We start from the raw sequence: 20241 nt of genomic DNA, 5'->3' as shown, positions 1-20241 counted from the left end.
GTAATTCCTATGGTAATGTATCTTAAAAAACAAACAAACCATAAAAATTGATTGAAATGCAGGCTGAAAGGAGCAAATTTACATGACTGTTCTTTTCCTTTTACAGGATGTTAGTATTTATAGAGAATTAGCAAGTGAAAAGACTTTAAACAAAAAATTGACATGCTGGTTCTCCCCCATACATTTTGTACATAGTTTTTGTGGCTCAACTTACCCCAGAAGGTGGCTCAAACTTACCCCATATATGGGGCAAGTTGAGCCATTTGACATCGTTTTTTTCAAAGGTCACGATGACTTTCAGTGTGGGGTAAGAAAGTTATATATAGGTGGAAAATATTTCAGAAGAATTAAATTTCAAGGCAAGGTACTTATTTCGACAAGATTATTAATCATATCAATTCTAACATGCAAAAAGCAAAAACTGTCACAACTTACCCCGCCTTCCCCTACCGGTAATACTATCAAATCTAAGCCAGATGTTTTAGGAGCGCCAATATCTGGTTGTCTATTACTGTAAAGTTCTGTGTATATGTAACGGCGCACCTGTTTATTAGACGCACCCTAACTTTTGGACTTGTATACGTAATTCAATATCTTGAGCACAACAGTGTGCATCAAGAATAGGCCTACATGTAGTTTACATTTCGTTATAATCCTATAAAATGATATATAATATCCTAAAACTTTTTTCCATATTTACATGACTATACTGGTACAGGTCCCTTTCAGCAAAAGATGATATGAGTACCACTTCCTTTTGAAGTCCACCCCAACCATTAGTTTATTTGAATAAAAAGAGCATAACACTGAAAATTTTATCAAAATCGGATGTAAAATATGACATTTTAAAGTTTTGCTTAATTTCACAAATAGTTACATTATATGTACATCCTGGTTGGTATGCAAATGAGGAGACTGATGACGTCATCCACCCACTATTTTTTTATCTCAACCTCGGTTGTATTATGTATCAATTAAATAAGAGAACTTCCACTTGTCCTTTATTCATTATGTGTTAGAAATGACCAAATCCATTCTTACTACACTTGTATAATATAATCATAATATTATATTTGTATAATTTAGTTATTTGTTAAATTCTTCAGTGTACCTTAACTTCTTATCTACAATGTAATCGTAGTCAAGCTCTTGCAGAGTGTCCTCCAATAATAAAGTAGTCAATTAAGATTTGAAACTGTTTAGATAATTTTTTACCACCAAATTATGCTGCTATTAGCTGCATAATTGGGTTTATGAAAGGGGTATTAGTTAACCTTTTCCAAACCCAGGCAGCCCCTTCATCTCTATTCCAGGTCCTTTCTACGATGTCATGTATGTCCTATTGTTTATGTAATTTGTACGCTACTATAATTTACGTATTTTGAATTGCCAAATAAATAATAAGAAATTCAAGACAAGTTTCCTTTCTCCACTTGCCATTAGTCAAAACTAGTTTTCAGCTAAATACATTTGTTTATACAGGGCCAAAATTATGAAACTCCTTCCTTCTTCATTGAAGCAATCAGTTAGCCTTAGTCTTTTTAGAAACAAGTTAAAGGTCAAGTCCACCTCAGAAAAATGTTGATTTGAATCAATATCATACAAGCACAATGCTGAAAATTTCATCAAAATTGGATGTAAAATAAGAAAGTTATGACATTTCTAAGTTTCGCTTATTTTTAACAAAATAGTTATATGAACGAGCCAGTTATATCCAAATGAGATAGTCGATGATGTCACTCACTCACTATTTCTTTTGTTTTTTATTGTTTGGATTACACAATATTTCAATTTTTACGAATTTGACAATAGGACCTCCTAGCCTGAAGCACAAATGTTAAAATAATGGAATTCCACATGTCCAGGGAGGAATGAAACTCCAATTCACATGACAATGATGAGAAAATAAAAATATTTCATATTTCATATAATAAAATACAAAAGAAATAGTGAGTGATGTCATCACTTCCTCATTTGCATACCAACCGAGATGTGCATATAACTGTATTGTGAAATGAAGCAAAACTCTAAAATGCCATAACTTTCTTATTTTACAATTACATCCGATTTTGATCAAAATTTTCAGTGTTATGCTTGTTAAATTTTTCTCTTTTTATTCAAATCAAGTTTTTGTTGGGGTGGACTTGTCCTTTAAAGACCAATTTGCTGAAGAAATACTTAGATCAGTAAACAAATCTCATCTAACTTTATAAAATGTATTCTCACAATTATCTATGCAAAAATAGAGCTCTGCCTATTTTCTTTATTTTTTCCTCTTTTCTTTCTTCTTTTTGATTTTAAGATTCTTATAGTTGAAGTAAAATAGAATTTGTTTGCATTCTGCATTTCACTTTTTTGTTATTTTTTAGTCTATCTTTTGTAAATATGTATATCTGTGCTTTGGTTAGTTACATTTTTTTGTTTGCTTGTTCTTTGATGTTTTAAATGATTGCTAATGTAATTTTTAACTTCTGGTGGCCTATGGGCTATGGCCCACAAGCTGAGCTTTTTAGTAGGTCACCACGTTTCATTTCCATCTATTCTCATGGGTGTTACTTACATGTATATTATATAAAAAGTAGTGCATGTATTATGTATATCATCCTGTAATCATTTACTTTTGTTCTTTGCTATTTGCTTGTATCACATTGATTTAATGTTGTTGTTTGATACATGTATATCGGATTTGAAATGAAATAATGATTCATTCATTCATTCTTTTGTATTTCATTATATGAAATACAAAATATTCTTATTTTCTCCTCATTGTCAAGTGAAACAAAGATTACTTCCTCCCTAAAAAGGTGGAATTAGCATTGTTTTAATACTTATGGTTCAGTCAAGTTGGTCCTTATTGTCAAATCTGTAAAAAATGAAACTTTGTATAATTCAAACAATAAAATACAAAATAGTGAGTGAGTGATGTCATCAGTTCCTCATTTGCATACCGACCGAGATGTGCATATAACTGTTTTGTGAAAAATAAGCGAAACTTTAAAATGTCATAACTTTCTTTTTTTTACATCCGATTTTGATGAAATTTATAGCGTTTTGCTCGTTGGATTTTTCTCTATTTATTTAAATCATCATTTTTCTGGGGAGGACTTGACCTTTGAATAGCGTACAGAGAGGGTGTGTAAAACAAAGAAGAAAAAAATTAATTGTCATTCCCCTATGCGATGCTCGGAAGCAAAATCTACATAATTTTACAGAGAGAGAGAGATAGTGTTTCAAACTATCATTTGATTTTTTTATTTTCTTCTATTACTATTACTATTACTACTACTACTACTACTACTACATGTACTACTACTACTACTATACTACTACTACTACTACTACTACTGACTACTACTACTACTACTACTACTACTACTACTACTACTACTATTGACTACTACATGTACATGTACTACTACTACTGACTACTACTACTATTACTATTACTACTACTACTACTATTACTACTACTACTTCTGAATACTACTACTATCACAACTACTGACTACTACTACTACTACTACTACTACTACTACTACTTCTACTACTACTACTACTACTACTACTACTACTGACTACTATTACTACTACTGACTACTACATATACTACTACTGACTACTTCTACTATTACTACTACTGACTACTACTACTACTACTACTACTACTACTACTACTACTTCTACTTCTACTACTACTACTACATGTACTACTACTTCTACATGTACTACTACTTCTACACATACTACTACTTCTACACATACTACTACTTCTACATGTACTACTACTACTACATGTACTTCTTTAACTCTTACTACTTCTCCTACTACTATTACTGGGCAGTTCCATAAAATAGTAAACCTTTTGGTCAAAATTTCAAAATCCTACAAACAAAACAAATTAGGTATCACATGAAAGCTAAGAAACTGAAATGTATAAATCTGAAAGAAATAATTTCAAACAATGTATCGTTTCATTTCGACAAGGCATTGAAATCACCATAGCAACAAAACAGAATTTTACTTACTTTCAAAGGTCAAGTTTGCAACAAATTTTAAACCTTTTATAAGCTTTGAAATAATTAAAGTTGGATGTTGTCCAAGTTGTTATTATGTCAGGTTTCTAAAAAATAAGTTAGGTTTTTTCTATTTTTCTTAAATTTCTTAAACCGAATATATTAAAAGCAGGCACTTTCAAATGTACGTCCGACCCCTTTTCACATACACTTTTTTTCTTACAAGCAAAACAAAAGCAGATAAATTTTCCCAAAGTCAGATGCAAAGCAAGCTTGGTTTGTTTAATATATACACCTCAAGGTAGCTCACCACTAGTCCGGGATTTCAAGTTAAGTGGGGGTCGGACGTACAACTTTTTTGTACGTCCGACCCCCTGTACGTCCGACCCCTTTGAAACTTTTTTTATGAAGTTATCTTTCACTGCTCAGATGTTTTTTGCAAAAGTTTAATATCATAACATCTTTTACTCATATCAATCTTTCAAAATTGAATACAAATTTCAATTTCAATCTAGTTTAAAATGACCTTTTTCGTATTTCTTAACCCAACAAATACTGGGGGCAAAATTCACCTTCCATCTTTAACATTTTGCATGATAGTTCTTTAACACACCTTGAAATCGCTGTATAGTTTTATTGGTTTTTTCTTTGAAGTCTTGCACAAGTTTTGAGACAAATTTCACAAAGAATACCTCACATTTTTGACAACATGTAGATTTTCAATATCTACTCAATATCTATTCAATGGAAACTGCCTTCCTTCATCTCAAATTATCACATACATGTAACTTAATGAATTTAGTGGTAATTATGACTGAATAATAGCCTGCAGAAAATTAAAAAAGAATATAAAAATCAAAAACCTACAAATACATGAGAAATTTAATAAACAAAGAAGTTCCATATAAAAGTAGAAATTGCCCTTCCCCTCAATCTCAGGTACAGCAATTGCCCCTCTATGAGAAATAGATCTGCCCATTTGCTATAATGATACATGGATGTCTAGACTATTCTACTTTTGCCTATAGGGGTGTAAGCTAAAAAATGTGAAGGGTTATTCATTTAATTTTGACTTGTTCTCATTTCTTTATTTCTGCATCAACCTTGTTCAAACTTGGTACAAATGATCCTTGGTTGATACCATGTGTGTGTTGATGAGGTCAAAGGTCATCTAGGGGTCAAAAGGTCAAAAGATAGGAGGCCATTTAGTCATTTTCTGACAGATTTTGTTTAAGTCAATTTTTTTGTTTGCATCAATATTGTTCAAACTTGAAATACAAAATCAGAGGGTAATACAATATTTTTGTTTTAAGATGATAATTTCTAAGGTTATTTAGGGGTCAAAAGGTCACTTTTGCTCATTTTGTTATTCAAGGTCAATTGTTCAAGCTTTCTAGGGGTCAAAAGTTAACTTTTGATACTGGTAGTTTTTTATGTGTATTGTATTCAAATGTATTCGAACTTGGAACAAATTATCAGTGGGTAGTACCACATATTTGTTAAAGAGGATGGAGAGGTCGAATGTCATCTAGGTGTAGAAATGTCAAATGACATATTTCTGCATTAATTTTTCCCAAACTTGGAACAAAACGATCAGTGGGAATAATTACATGTGTTCTTGAGGATGGAGAGATCAAAGGTCATCTAGGGGTCAAAAGGTCATATTGCATGTTTTTTTATTGCAACATCAGGGAAGACTCATGGTTCGTAACCCACCTTGTAAAAACAAAGTTTGTAACAGAACAAGTTTTTTAATGTTGAAGAAATTCTTTGTCATGTCTTTTGCAAACCATTAAAAAAAATACATTTTACTTGAAGTTTAACAGTATCCTGCATTGTGTGAATAGTTAAGTTGTTTCATTATTGATGTGATCTAAAAATGTAGATATCAAAATGGAAACAGTTTAAACCCACTGACTCATTTGTAATAGATATGAGGTGCATTTTGCTTGACTGTAAAAAAATCAGTATGGGGGTCGGACGTACACTGTCTGAATGCATGTCAACTTTAATCAAGCATAACTCTTCACCAGCATCAGATTCATTTGTTAATTCCGTCTTATGTGAAAGACAACTAACCAAACAGTATGTATATTAAAAAAATCCAGTTTAGAATGTCTATGTTTTGTGTAACTGATCGTCAAAGGGGGTCGGACGTACAGTGTGCAAATATTTTGCACAATGTACGTCCGATCCCTTCAAAGTGTACATCCGACCCCAAATAGATCAGCCTGTAACTAAAACAAGGCAATGCCTATTAATTTCTTTGCTTCATTTCTTGTAAGATTCATCCTTTAGCTAACAGCTCATATTAGAATTTTAGTACCTGCAACACAAAAATCACAGAGATTTTGACATGAAATCTAAAAGCATAAAACCTGCTTTCGTCTGATGTACGTCCGACCCCTCACATTTTTGCCCATATTTTCTATTCTTCATATTGCAGCCTGGTCCTGTCATGGTGTAATGATAACCTAGGTCACATGTTGTGATATACTAAAATGAATAAAACACTGCTATCAAATTAAAGGAGATACAGCTCTTAAATGTGTCCGAATGTACGTCCGACCTTTATGGAATGACCCTACTACTACCGGTACAGTACTGCTATATTGCATACTACTATATGTATTAGTGAAAGAGGGAAAGGAACGCTAAAGTCAATGGAGCATCATTATTCATGAGAAATGAATTATTTAATGATCCTAGACTTTGTGAGATGCATTGGAAATATACCTTTAGAGACACCCCTATAGGGAAAGCAAACTCACAGAAAGGGTGGCAGAAAGTCATGAATATGTTTGTTATGGTTTGACTGGCAACCAAAATGACTATTTTTGGAGCTTTATTTTTTTTGATAGCTTTAAATTGTATTCTTCCACATGAATATGTAGCCCGACAGTTATTTTATGATGCAAAGGTGATAATTAAAAATCAATGACATAAAAAATAAGTTGATGAATATTGAAAACGTACAAAAAATATAATTCACAAATATATTAGTCATCATCAGCCATAATATACTGTACATGTAGTCGGTTACACTTCGTAATTCTGAAGGTTCGATAATCTGAATACAAAATAAGGTTTGATGTTCCCAAGGTTTGTTGTTCCAAAGGTTCGTTAGTCTGAAAACGAAATAAGGGTCTTTTTTCATTACAATTTTGGACTAACGAACCTTCAGAATTACGAACCTCATTTCATTTCCGATTAACGAACTTTCGGAATTACGAACCTCACTTTGTTTTCTGACTAACGAACCTTCAGAATTACAAACCTCACTTTCTTCTCAGACTAACAAACCTTCAGAAATACAAACCTTTGGAATTACGAACATATGCGATATAGTCAATGCAGTCAAACACTGGTAATCAAATGATCAGGGAAAATAATTGGTTAAAGCCATCAATATTTTTTTTCAAAAGCTTTCTTTACAACAATATTATTTTTCTCCTACTTCTTCAATATCTTAATGGAGAGGTCATATAAAAAAGAAATTCGAAAGGACAAAATATTATTTTAAAAAGGAGAGAGAGAAAGCAAAGGAAATTGGAATGGAAACTGGAAATAAAAAAAAAGAAGAAAAACGCCCTGACAAAATGGCACTGCATCATAATGATACCATCATAAATTCTGTTAGAATATTTCAAATTTTTCCAGAGATGACTACATAGAAACTTGTACATAACAAAAGTGTTTAGGGAGGTATCAGTTTTATTTCACATTACATCAATGGTGGAGTATTCTGATTTCCAGTCTTCATTGTACTTACGTGATTGGTCAGATCTGGATTTAGTTGGTAAGCCATTAAACCAATCATCAGTAGGTCCTGGTGAGTTGTCTTTAGATGAGTTAGGACCATTATACGTGAAACGCTTCACCCCACCTACAAAAAAAAAAAACATAATTCAATATGCAGAAAGTACCATGTCACAGAGTAAGGTGCTCAGTCAAATGTTGAAGATTTGAAATTTGGAATCCCAAAAGGATTGGTGATTGGTCCTAAATATTTTACTTCAAATATACATGTATCTACAAGCTGTCAAAAATATCACTGAAGAGCATGGAGCAATTCAACATTACAAGTACATTGTACATGGAAGTGAGGCAGATGTGAAATTCAGCCTAAGTTCTATCAAATTGTTTGAAGGATATCCACAATTGGCTGCAAATTAATAATTCATGAAAAATGGACTTCATCATTTTTTTCACCAACACATTATGGTATTATTCAAAACACAACTTGCAAAGATTGCTTTTACAGATCAAACTGTGACATGATGAATGATCTAAAGGTACAAAAAAGTGTGAAAAAAAATTTCATACTTTTTAAATGTTCTTTACAGGAACATATGTATGGGCAAGTCCAAGAATTCGCGCGTTACGTATGGGACATTTCAGAGGCTTTAATGACCTGAAAAATAGTGCTAATTGACTTTGATTAGATTGAATACCCTCATGATGGTAGACATCTAAGAGAAGAATAATCATGCAAAAAATGGTGACATATGACCTTGACCTTTTAGAGAGAAAAGATGGGCCATTACGTATGGGACGCAGAAAAAAAGACAATTTTTAAAACATTTTTTCAAGTTGAGAATTTTCTGAAAGTATTTCATTTGACATTTTGTAACTTAGTGTGATAGAAGTCACAAAACTATAGTATATCTAAGGCAAGTTCCATGTCCTAAGCCAAATCCCTCTAATTAAATAAATTGACATGTTACGCATGGGACAGTTGTGTATGGGACATTTTGTCCCCATGGAGAACGTACACAATTTTCCCCATAATTCAAAAAATTGAAATAATTTGAAATATGAAAATAATAAAAGAGTTTCTGTCTTTTAAATGTTCTATTGAGATATATTTGATATGACTGAAAAGGAAATTAGCCATTTCAACATTTTTTTTTCGTTTTTCATGGTTTCATGAATTTCTTATGTATTTCTATTGTTTTTTAATTCTTTTCATATTTCTCCAATTTCACAATTTTTTTTGCTTCAATTGTTTTCATTAACCAGTATTCATAAGAATTCAGTCTTTAAAAACTAAAGAAAAGGTAAATAATTGATTTTTAGAGCACTCTTGAAATTTGTTTTTCTCTATTCACTTTGTACATAAAATCTCCCCGTTGTTATTGTGTGTAAATGTCCCATACAGTACATGTACGTAACATGTCCCATATGTAAAAATTTTTTAATTAACTTTTAATTAAAAAGTAAACTCTATTTTTGAAACTTTTAGGGGTGTAACATTTTCATACTTTATAAATTAGAACTTCCCAGAAATGCAACAATACAAGTTTTGTATTATGAGAAATAACTTTTTAAAAATCCTCAAAATGTTACGTATGGGACATTCAATCCTTGGACAAGACCTAATTTGCATAATTACTTACAGTAGATGACACAACTTTTTTTCCCAAAAAAGTAATAAGATGTTAGGGGGTCCATGTCCCACCTATGACTAAATCTCACAAGATTTGTTTTTATTTTCTATGAGTTTTTATAATTGTCCCATACCTAACGCCCATTTTACCAATTATGCAAATTACATGTAGGTGGCCCAAATTACATGTAGCATAAGTATTGCATATTATCTAATTTTTCTTAATGAAATTTTAAATTCAACATTTGGGCTTTCTTACCCCACCAAAGATAACTTCTTAAATTAAAGATGAAATTTTGCCTTCTAGGTTGACATTTTCTTGGACTTGCCCGTATCTACATGTACAAGACATGTCAGCATATTTTCCATATTCTGAAAATGCACCCCTTAACAAGTATTGGCATGTAAAGTCCTACCCTTAACAAGTATTGGAAACAAAACGATACTCTTGGCAAAAATTCCCTGAATTGGACCCCTAAACAAGTACAGCCATATTTCAATCGGTTGTCGGTTTGACCTAAAGCTACCTTACCTGATTGGTTTAGTACATGTATGTACAGCCCCACCTCGTCACATCTCGCACAAATCATACTCTAAACACATAGTGTTAACTCTTCAGGCAAAAACTACATCCTTTATAACACATTTTAGTCTTAATTTTTTTGTACCCTCGTAAATTTGACCCAAAACATGTAGCTTTCCTAGCGTAAATAGATACCTTTTTTTTCATAGTGTTTTTGACACCCTTATTACGTTACCTATTAACATGCCCTATCTTGAAAAAGACATCCTTTTTACGCATGGTATCCACTCGTCAATATAAGTTGCCCCCCCCCCCCCCCCCCCGGGGCTAGGACTCAAGTATAGATGACCTAAATAATATATGGATTTTCAGTAAGAAATTGAGGGCAAGTGTCTGAAAAGATTTCACAATGTCTGCAGGAAGGCCTTGGTTTGGGAGAATTAGCAGTGCAAATAGGGACATCTACATGTAAAACTGACACACATTCCCATATCAGGCAGCATGTTGAATCAAGGTACATGTACGAATGGATGGCGTTTTTAGGTTTCATTCATGAAAAAGGAAAAACGGAATTCAGCTCTGTGGTTCTGATTTTGAAAACGTGATTTAAGCAAATCCCATTACGCTTTCCGCTCTGTGATTTTGTTTTTGCACAATCGCAGAGCAAACATCAAAATTGAGGTCAGCTCTCTGATTGTTTTTCGTTCATTTCCATTGCCAAGAGAAGAAAAGACCTGCTGACAAACTTTGCCAAGTCAATCCTTGTCACATCGCGACATCGTCAAATGATATATTTCTACCTTCAGTGATTTACGTAACAATTTGTGTTCCATAGGGATATGTACAGTGCAACTTGCAAATGAGTATTGGGAGTAGTGAGAGCGAAAAACATAATCTCATGAATAAATTACCATAAATATACTCCCCCATTTCTCTGCCAAATTTAAAGATCATGATATGGTAACAAAAATTTACAAGATGGTAGAAAAATTACATTAACTACTTGATTGTAGAGCTAAACTTCACTGAATATGTATATACATATTATACTTCATTTTATGAACTAATTACATGCTAATTTATTCATAAAATCATATTCTGTTCTAAAGTAATTAAAGCTGGTAGAGTGCTAATTTTTTCTTCATGGCATTTCTATAAACAACTTTCCTTCAAAACAACTGGTACTGAAGACGTTTTCTTTACATATTTTTCACTTTTGAAAATTATATCACATATTTCAGCATTTTGGGGCTGACATACCCGAGCATCATAAATTTGGACTTAAAAGTTGCGCAAGCCTTGAGGAAAAATATTCTTGGAATGAAGCGGAGCAATTTCAAACATAACATGTTTATCGCAAAAAATTTTGAGGCATCACATTATGCGGCAGAATGGGTTTTAAAATTTTGATCTTATATTACCCATAATTCCTTAAGGAATGGTCAATTTTTTTTTTTTGCATTTCTAGTGCAAAGACTTTTCATTTTATTCATCATTCACAAATATTTGTTATTAATTTGGGGGTAATTGCTACATTCGACACTGACAGTCATGACAGTTCAGGCTTAACTTACATTAAAGTCTTACTTTACAAAATGTAAGTTCAGCTTCAGTGGCGTACCTAGGATTTTCCACAGGGGGGGGGGGGGCAAATTCGTCTGCCCCAAAATTTGAAAACCAAAAAAAAAAGTCTTCAACCACACAAATATAGAATTTTGTAACAGAAAAAAAATTGACAAGCAAAAAAAAAGGTCTTCAACTTCTCGTCGGGGGGGGGGGGGGGGGGACAGGGATAGGTCCTTTGCATGGGTTGTGACTTGTCAGGGGGGGTCAGTCTGCCCCCCCCCCCCCCCCCGTAGGTACGCTAGTTTTCAGCTACCACTTTTCAGTTATTTTCAGGGAAAAAAAATTCCCTCTACTTTCGAAATAAAGGCCTGGTATATTTATTTTATATCCTACATTTCAGGCCTGGTCACACCGCCCAAGCGTTGTTGGAGCGGTCATGGAGCGGAGAGAAAAAAATCATCATCGCTCGCTACCGTTCACCATTGTCGTTTTTGACTTTTTTAATTTTTTATCTATTTTTGTTTTAAATTTTTTCCCCAATTTTGTAAGCGAAATTCGACCCTCTCTCCCTACCGCTCCAACAATGCTCGGGTGGTGTGACCAAGCCTTTAATAACTGAATAAGGTAGAACAATAGTTCATCTACTCTTGTATTTGTTGTTCTTTTCCTAATCTGAACTTAAAGGGGAATGAAACCTTTGGAACAAATAGGCTTGTGTAGTTCTAAACAGAAAAATCAAAGAATAAGAATAAAGAAAGTTTGAGAAAAAATCGGACAATAAATTAGAAAGTTATGAGCATTTAAATATTGCAATCACTAATGCTATGGAGATCCTCCCATTGGCAATGCGACAAGGATGTGTGATGTCACTGATGAACAACTTTCCTTTTGGTGGACTATAAAATACCCTCAAAATGTCTCTTTTTGCTTTTTCTTATGATGATACAAACTCTTTATCCATGATGTATTTTTAAAAAATATGTATTACATGCCCTCATGTAGAAAGAACACATGATCTATGGATAGATGTGATAAAAGAGGCAATTCAAGTGAAATATATATTAAAGTAATGGGGAGAGTTGTTCATCAGTGACATCACATATCCTTGTCGCATTGCCAATAGGAGGATCTCCATAGCATTAGTGATTGCAATATAAAATGCTCATAACTTTCTCATTTATTGTCCGATTTTTCTCAAAACTTTTGTTGATCTGTTTCTTTGATTTTTCTGTTTTCACACAAGCTATCTTGTTCCAATGGTTTCATTCTCTTTTAATATAGATAACGCGCTGCCAGGCTGATCTACTTTTTCTGAAACCATGCGCTCAGCGGAATGCGGATTTGTGCCTGCGCCGTCCCTTCACGGGACTTGCCCGGTTGAGTCAACTCGCTGACCGGAGTGCCCGAAAAATTGCATGATCTGTGTCAATGATGGAATAGTCGACTACATGTATTCCATCATTGACCATGTTGACGTCACGGAATAGCACATTTTCTTCGGTGGGCGTTTCATTTTCGACATCATCGCAAAATAGTGAGAATATGTTTGGTCACATGATGCTATTTAAACCAATTGATCAGCATACATGTACACTACTGTTACAGGCCTACTGGGTTTTTGTTGTATCAACCTTTTGCAACATACATGTATATTTTTTTTACGATACATCATCATTTAAAAAAAAAATATTCATGTTCATTTTATACGCATATTCGTCATTATTGTAAATACAGTATGTTCTTGTTGAGAATCTCAGAGTCATACTCCCGATCAGGGGTCCATTAACAATAATAGTTTTAATCACTAACACTAGGGGAAGGCGGGGTAAGTTGAGCATAGGGGCAAGTTGAGCCACCACCCCCAGGCCAATACTGAATGAGTCAGACATTATACTTGGTACTTGGTAGGAATCCTCCAAAAGACGCCATAAAGGTGTTTAAACTGGAGGTGTGTCGCGTACGGTCACCAGCTTAAGGTTCCGATATTGTGGGGGTATGGTGGTGTTATGTATCGATGACCCATTACATAACCCTTAACCCCACCACATTGTTTTTAATTTTGAAACAAAAGTACTTTTTTAGAGGGAAAAATACAAATTTCAGCCAAAAAAGTAAAAAAGGGTGTGAAATAGATCATTGCTTTTTACACACACACGTCTTTAAATATAATAAAGAAATAAGAACAATATTGTTAGTCCAGGTATATAGGTTCTCATTCTTGTCATGTTTTTTTACAAGATGGATGCATAAAAAATGTGTGGATGTGAAAATATTGCATGTAAGTTTGGACTGGGGTAAGTTGTGCCAAACAACATGGGGCAAGTTGAGCCATGGTAATTCTTATGGTAGGCCATGTAATTCAAATGAAAATTAAAAAAAAACTTAAAAAGCCATCGATATGCAGGCAGAAAAGAGCAAATTCATGTGACAGTTCTTTTACTTTTAGAGAATGTTAGTATTTATAGAGAATTAGCAAGTGAAAAGACTTTAAATGGAAATTGACATCCTTGTTCTCCTGCATACATTTTGTACATACATGTAGTTTTTGTGGCTCAACTTACCCCAGAAGGTGGCACAACTTACCCCAGAAGGTGGCACAACTTACCCCACAGATGGGGCAAGTTGTGCCACTTGACATCGTTTTTTTCAAAGGTCACAGCGACTTTCAGTGTGGGGGTAGAAAGTTGTATATAGGTGAAAAAGATTTCCCAAGAATCAAATTTAAAGGCAAGGGGTGGTATTCTGAGGTCATTTTATCTTTAAAATATTTTATTTTATCTCTTAAAATAAAATTGGTATTCTGAGATGACATTTTATCTCTCAGATAAAATTTACAATTTTATCTTGCGATTAAATTTTATCTTGCGTAACTTTTAATGATACGCAACAAAACAGTACCTGCGTAGACAAAGGCATCGTGTATCTGGGTATTGCAACGCAGATGATCTTTTCCTTGCGCCCAAGATAGTTTGAAGAAAAAAATAAAATAAACTTAAAAGAGGGTAGGGGCTATTTTATCTCCGCGACGTTGATTTCACCAATATTTCTAGGTGAATTAACCCCAAATGTTGACATGAAAATGAAGAAAAATTATATATGTATTCAGAATAACACCTTAACGTTATTCCTGTACAATAAGAAAGTATTTCATAAGACTTGTCTTTACTAATATTGTCTTTGAAATGATGCTTGAAAAGATGCGATACAGACCTCTAAAAAAGATGAGAGCATTGTCCTTTTTGTTAAAAAGAAATCTCTGTAAAGACGCGCGAGCGTATACGGTATAGTGCAAGCGTATTTGAAGTAAAAAATTGACGCAATCTCACCCCTTTGCCACACCTCCTTGTGGAATGGATTTCCATTGGTTGACCAATACGAAAGAGCTATAAAAGCGCGTTTCTAATTGGATATTGATTAAAGTGTCTTACAGAGATAAAATGAAGATAAAATGGTTTTCAGAATACCAATTTGGAGAAATTAAAGGGCATTTTATCTCACTGACTTTAACGGAGATGAAATATTTTATTTTATCTGAGATAAAATGGATCTCAGAATACCACCCAAGGTATTTATTTCTACAATATTATTAGTCATATCAATTCTATCATGCAAAATGCAAAAAGTGTCACAACTTAGGCCTACCCCGCCTTCCCCTACACTACACTACACAGACAAAGTTAGAGTTTAATAAAATCGTATCGTACCGTACCGTACACTTGTTACTTGTTAGAAATGAATTTCCTTACCCTGTTGATTGTTTGCTGGTTCCCTCATTCTCCTTCGCTCATCCTTTCTCGTCCATTTCAATAATCAACAGAACATTATTACCATTTACATGTAAAGAAAAGTCACAAATGATATCTGTCTCTCCACAAGCCACGCAGTACACATCGCAAGAGTATGCCGGTACCGTACGTATTGAAACCAGTGAGATAGATAGATATATATTTTGAAACACAAGTACAGGTACAGGTGCACGGCGCGGCTATCGCTAGCTAGCTCCGATCATAACCTCGGCAACGCAACGCACATCTGTCATTATCGTATGTGCTAGGTCATTGATTGTGATTGCTTTGCTTTACATACAGTCCATCACGCATGTAAAACCGAGTGAATAGCATTTGCAAACATGTTTAGCACAATCCATTTAGCACTACCATATTAGATGGCTTCGTGGGGCGTCGGGGGATATCCACGCTCTGCAAGCAGTGCTTTTTAGTGGATCCCCTCATTTCCATACGTGATCAATACTACACACAACAAAAAAAGTAAATCCCCCTAAATCAAATGGCTGTAACTTTTTAAATGAATTATTTTGAGATATGATATTTCGTAGGTGTTTTCCTACACTCATTAAGCAACTCCTGGTGAAAAATGAAATTGATTGGTTGTGTCATGCATGAGTGATTAAAGATTGAATTAAAAATGACCATTTTTGAAAGTCACAATAGAGTCGTTTTTCAGATTGTGCAAATACAAAGTTGGGCAAAAGTAGTTGTTTTTAGGTGAATTTTATGGTGTTATGCTGTTTTACTATCCATCATTTAGCCACTCCACACACAATTTTGATATTGTATGTTCATGGTTGAGTGATCACAGTGTATTGCAGGGGCCCGCGCGGGGGGGGGGGGGTTTGTGGCAGTTGCTGGGGGCTTCAGCCCCTCACTTTTTTCCAAAAGCATGTACACAGATGTAAAAATGATCATACGATTGTGATTTTTTGCATGGTCAGCCCCCCCCCCAACTTTGAAAACCGTTCCATGATTGTGATGTATTGTGATGTATCATCATACAAGGCGAAGGCATAGGCGGATCCAGCTTTAATTGGCGAAGGGGGGGGGGGCGTAATTGATCTTGTAGGCCTACTCATACTTTGATTTGTGTCTGTATTTGATTTATATTTGTCATGGAAATGAAAATAAACTTCTTGAATCTTGAATTATGTCGCGAATTTTGTTTCAAAAGTTGCGCAAGGTTTCAAAGAAAAAAGTCGCAAAATTTTGCTGCGCTATCATTTGCGTTTTGGAAATAGCGCGAAGCGTTGGGGGATCATGCATGGCCCCCAAGTCATTTTAGGGTTAAACCAGGCGCCTGGTCTGTGGATTAAACCACTGGCGTAAATCCGGTCAGAGCAGTGGGGGGTGAAAGCAACATATTGACCTGAAAATTATAAATTTGGTGGACACCCCCACACATATAAATTATAATCTTCAATCTTTCAGTTAAAGGCCTTTCACATTTTTTTTCAATGGCTAATTGAAATGAATTTGTTGTGTTATATAAACTACTGAACTACATATCCAAATGCGAGTGAGAAAAGCGAGCGAGCAAATTTTCAGTAGTTCAGAGACATGATGACCAAAATTGTCTTTCATGAGGTGTGATTATTAGATAATGCGGCGAGTGAACATATAGCGAGCCAGCAAATTTTCAATAGGTAGAAGAAAGAATGATGCCCCAAAACCTTAAAGGACAAGTCTACCCCAACAAAAATTTGATTTGAATAAAAAGAAAAAAAATCCAACAAGCATGACGCTGAAAATGTCATCAAAATTTTCAGCAATATTAATTCTAGTTTGATTTTTCTCTATTTATTCATTTCATCATTTTCTTGGGGTGGACATGACCTTTAAATGGGAGGCCTATGTAGGGTATTATAACTGGGTGGATAATACCATAGGACTATCACGATGCATTTTTTTATTCGATGGCTATATTATCATGGATTCGTTGTGACGGAAACTACTGGATTAGAGTAAGTATCAAAATGTGAGCAAGCGAAGCGAGTGAGCAAATATTCCATGGTTGGAAGACAGAATCTTAACTAAATCGTCTTTCAAGGAGTGTAATCATGGGAGAAATTGCGGCGGTAATCGTAGTTAGCATACCTCAAAAAGTTGATCCAGTATACGACTTTTAAAATGATCATGATAAGGGTATTACCAATGTGAACAAACGAGAAAATAGGGATGAAGTAGTCAATTTTTGTTCTATAAAAACTCATTTGCTCACTTGTTAAACTGAAAACAAAAATATATAATCGGGAATAAGTGTGCCATGATCATAGGACATCACAGACCACAATTAACAAATAGTGTTAATATCACAATAAAATTGTATATAAAATTCGATATCATTCGATATTTTGAGCAAAGAGTGTGGGGTTGTAGGCCCCCCATCCCCCCGGGATAGCCCGTGGATTACATTGCATAGCCTACAATCGTAATTCCGACGCTTCTTTATTCTTCTTTATTTGTTCGTAATGTCGAAGCTTCGTTAGCCCGAAAACGAAATAATGAAATTATGAATAATATATTTCATGACTCAAAAATCACTTGTGTATGTTCAGCTGGGTTCCGAAAATAGCGAATACGAGTTCAGCCCGACGTGGAAGAATTTTTATCGATTCAATTATTTTACTGTTTCAAATTGAATAGTTTTGAGGCGCTTTAATGGTTTATAAGCAATACAATTATTATTTAATGATCTATTCCACTTGTTTTGCGATATAATTTCAATTTCTACATGTTCTATGATTGATAAAGTAAGATTATAATTTTCAAATTTCGAGGCACTCTTGTATGACATAGTCCGTCCAGGGCCGGATCCAGCCTTCGCCAACGGGGGGGGGCGGATTTTTTTTCAGCCATATTTTCCCCGGGCCGATCGGTTTTTCGAAGACGATTTTTTGTTTGTATATTTGAAGGGGTCGTCCTACAGGTCACTTCTTAGCTTTATTATTTAAATCAACATAAATAAATAATATCATAACCCTTACTTTATGATGCGAGCGCGAAGCGCGAGTATTTTTTTTTTTATAATTGTATGATTTTTTTCCTAAAATTTGAACATTCTGAAAAAAAGGATGTGCGTGCAATACGAACGGGAAGCGCGAGCAGAAATTTTTGATACACGTTTTGAACTGATCGGAAAGGTAGGCCTACCTGTTGAAGACTGCTTGCAGCTAGCCATGAAGACGTTGCATATTTCGACCATCAAATAATGTGAGCGCGAAGCGCGAGCTGAAAATTTTTGACATTTTTACATATAGAATGGAAAATTTTAATCAATTTTTGTAATCATGAACAGGATAGCTATATAAATAAACAACTTTTTTTTAAATAAACAATTTTCGATAAACTGTCATAAAAATTTTCGATAAACTGTCATAAAAAGGAGGTTTTAAGTAGGTTGTTATATAATCGATATTGAGACAAACATAACCCGCCAATCAAAACGTAAGCATGTCAGTGGCCGCAGCGCCGCTGATACGTTTTGACAATCAAACCTGAAAAGGGATATTTTGAAAACTTTATGGAATACAGGAAAATAATAGGTACCTGCTAAATAAAAATTCGCGAGCGCGCAGCGAGAGCGGAAAATGTTAATATTCAGACCATAAAACTGACATTTTACAGAGCACTTTTTAAAAATCAATTTGTAAATCACACAAATTATATGTTTTGTATATCGACTTCCAAACTTGATATCTAAGCTCCATGTTGAACAAGATATGTTGAATCACCCAACATGCAATGCAAGCGCGAATCGCGAGCGAAAATTTATATAGTGACATGAATTTTTTTTTCTGAGTCTAGTGCAGACGGGTTGAATACTAGTGCAAAAAACCGTCGCCATATAATTCAATCGCCCGCGCACACAGTCGACTGGTTGAAGAAAAAAATAACGGAAAAAGAATAACCAGCATTTGCTCTAGTTAGAAATAAGACAGGTCTGAAATTCAGGTAAATTCTATGTTTCTATATATTTGAGGAAACTCTCCAAACGGGTTGAATACTAGTGCCCTTACGGTATTTATTTCTACAATATTATTAGTCATATCAATTCTATCATGCAAAATGCAAAAAGTGTCACAACTTAGGCCTACCCCGCCTTCCCCTACACTACACTACACAGACAAAGTTAGAGTTTAATAAAATCGTATCGTACCGTACCGTACACTTGTTACTTGTTAGAAATGAATTTCCTTACCCTGTTGATTGTTTGCTGGTTCCCTCATTCTCCTTCGCTCATCCTTTCTCGTCCATTTCAATAATCAACAGAACATTATTACCATTTACATGTAAAGAAAAGTCACAAATGATATCTGTCTCTCCACAAGCCACGCAGTACACATCGCAAGAGTATGCCGGTACCGTACGTATTGAAACCAGTGAGATAGATAGATATATATTTTGAAACACAAGTACAGGTACAGGTGCACGGCGCGGCTATCGCTAGCTCCGATCATAACCTCGGCAACGCAACGCACATCTGTCATTATCGTATGTGCTAGGTCATTGATTGTGATTGCTTTGCTTTACATACAGTCCATCACGCATGTAAAACCGAGTGAATAGCATTTGCAAACATGTTTAGCACAATCCATTTAGCACTACCATATTAGATGGCTTCGTGGGGCGTCGGGGGATATCCACGCTCTGCAAGCAGTGCTTTTTAGTGGATCCCCTCATTTCCATACGTGATCAATACTACACACAACAAAAAAAGTAAATCCCCCTAAATCAAATGGCTGTAACTTTTTAAATGAATTATTTTGAGATATGATATTTCGTAGGTGTTTTCCTACACTCATTAAGCAACTCCTGGTGAAAAATGAAATTGATTGGTTGTGTCATGCATGAGTGATTAAAGATTGAATTAAAAATGACCATTTTTGAAAGTCACAATAGAGTCGTTTTTCAGATTGTGCAAATACAAAGTTGGGCAAAAGTAGTTGTTTTTAGGTG

The 20241-nt window shown here is 34.5% G+C and overlaps 1 protein-coding gene across 1 annotated transcript in view; it reads right to left on the bottom strand.

Annotated features, from left to right (window-relative positions):
• The window catches only part of LOC121414320, a 33238-nt gene extending 17772 nt beyond the window's left edge, over positions 1 to 15466 (bottom strand). Inside the window, exons 1-2 of the mRNA XM_041607458.1 lie at positions 15238 to 15466; positions 7786 to 7899 (exon numbers count right to left, since the gene is read on the bottom strand). Of these exons, the coding sequence (XP_041463392.1) occupies positions 7786 to 7899; positions 15238 to 15265 (142 nt within the window). The 5' untranslated portion in view covers positions 15266 to 15466. The remainder of the gene's footprint in view (positions 1 to 7785; positions 7900 to 15237) is intronic.
• Positions 15467 to 20241: the final 4775 nt, after the last annotated feature.

Source organism: Lytechinus variegatus, chromosome 4 (assembly GCF_018143015.1).
Source record: "Lytechinus variegatus isolate NC3 chromosome 4, Lvar_3.0, whole genome shotgun sequence".
NCBI lineage: Eukaryota > Metazoa > Echinodermata > Echinoidea > Temnopleuroida > Toxopneustidae > Lytechinus > Lytechinus variegatus.
The sequence above is the reverse complement of the archived record's forward strand: the minus strand, read 5'-3'. Positions and strand labels throughout refer to the sequence as shown.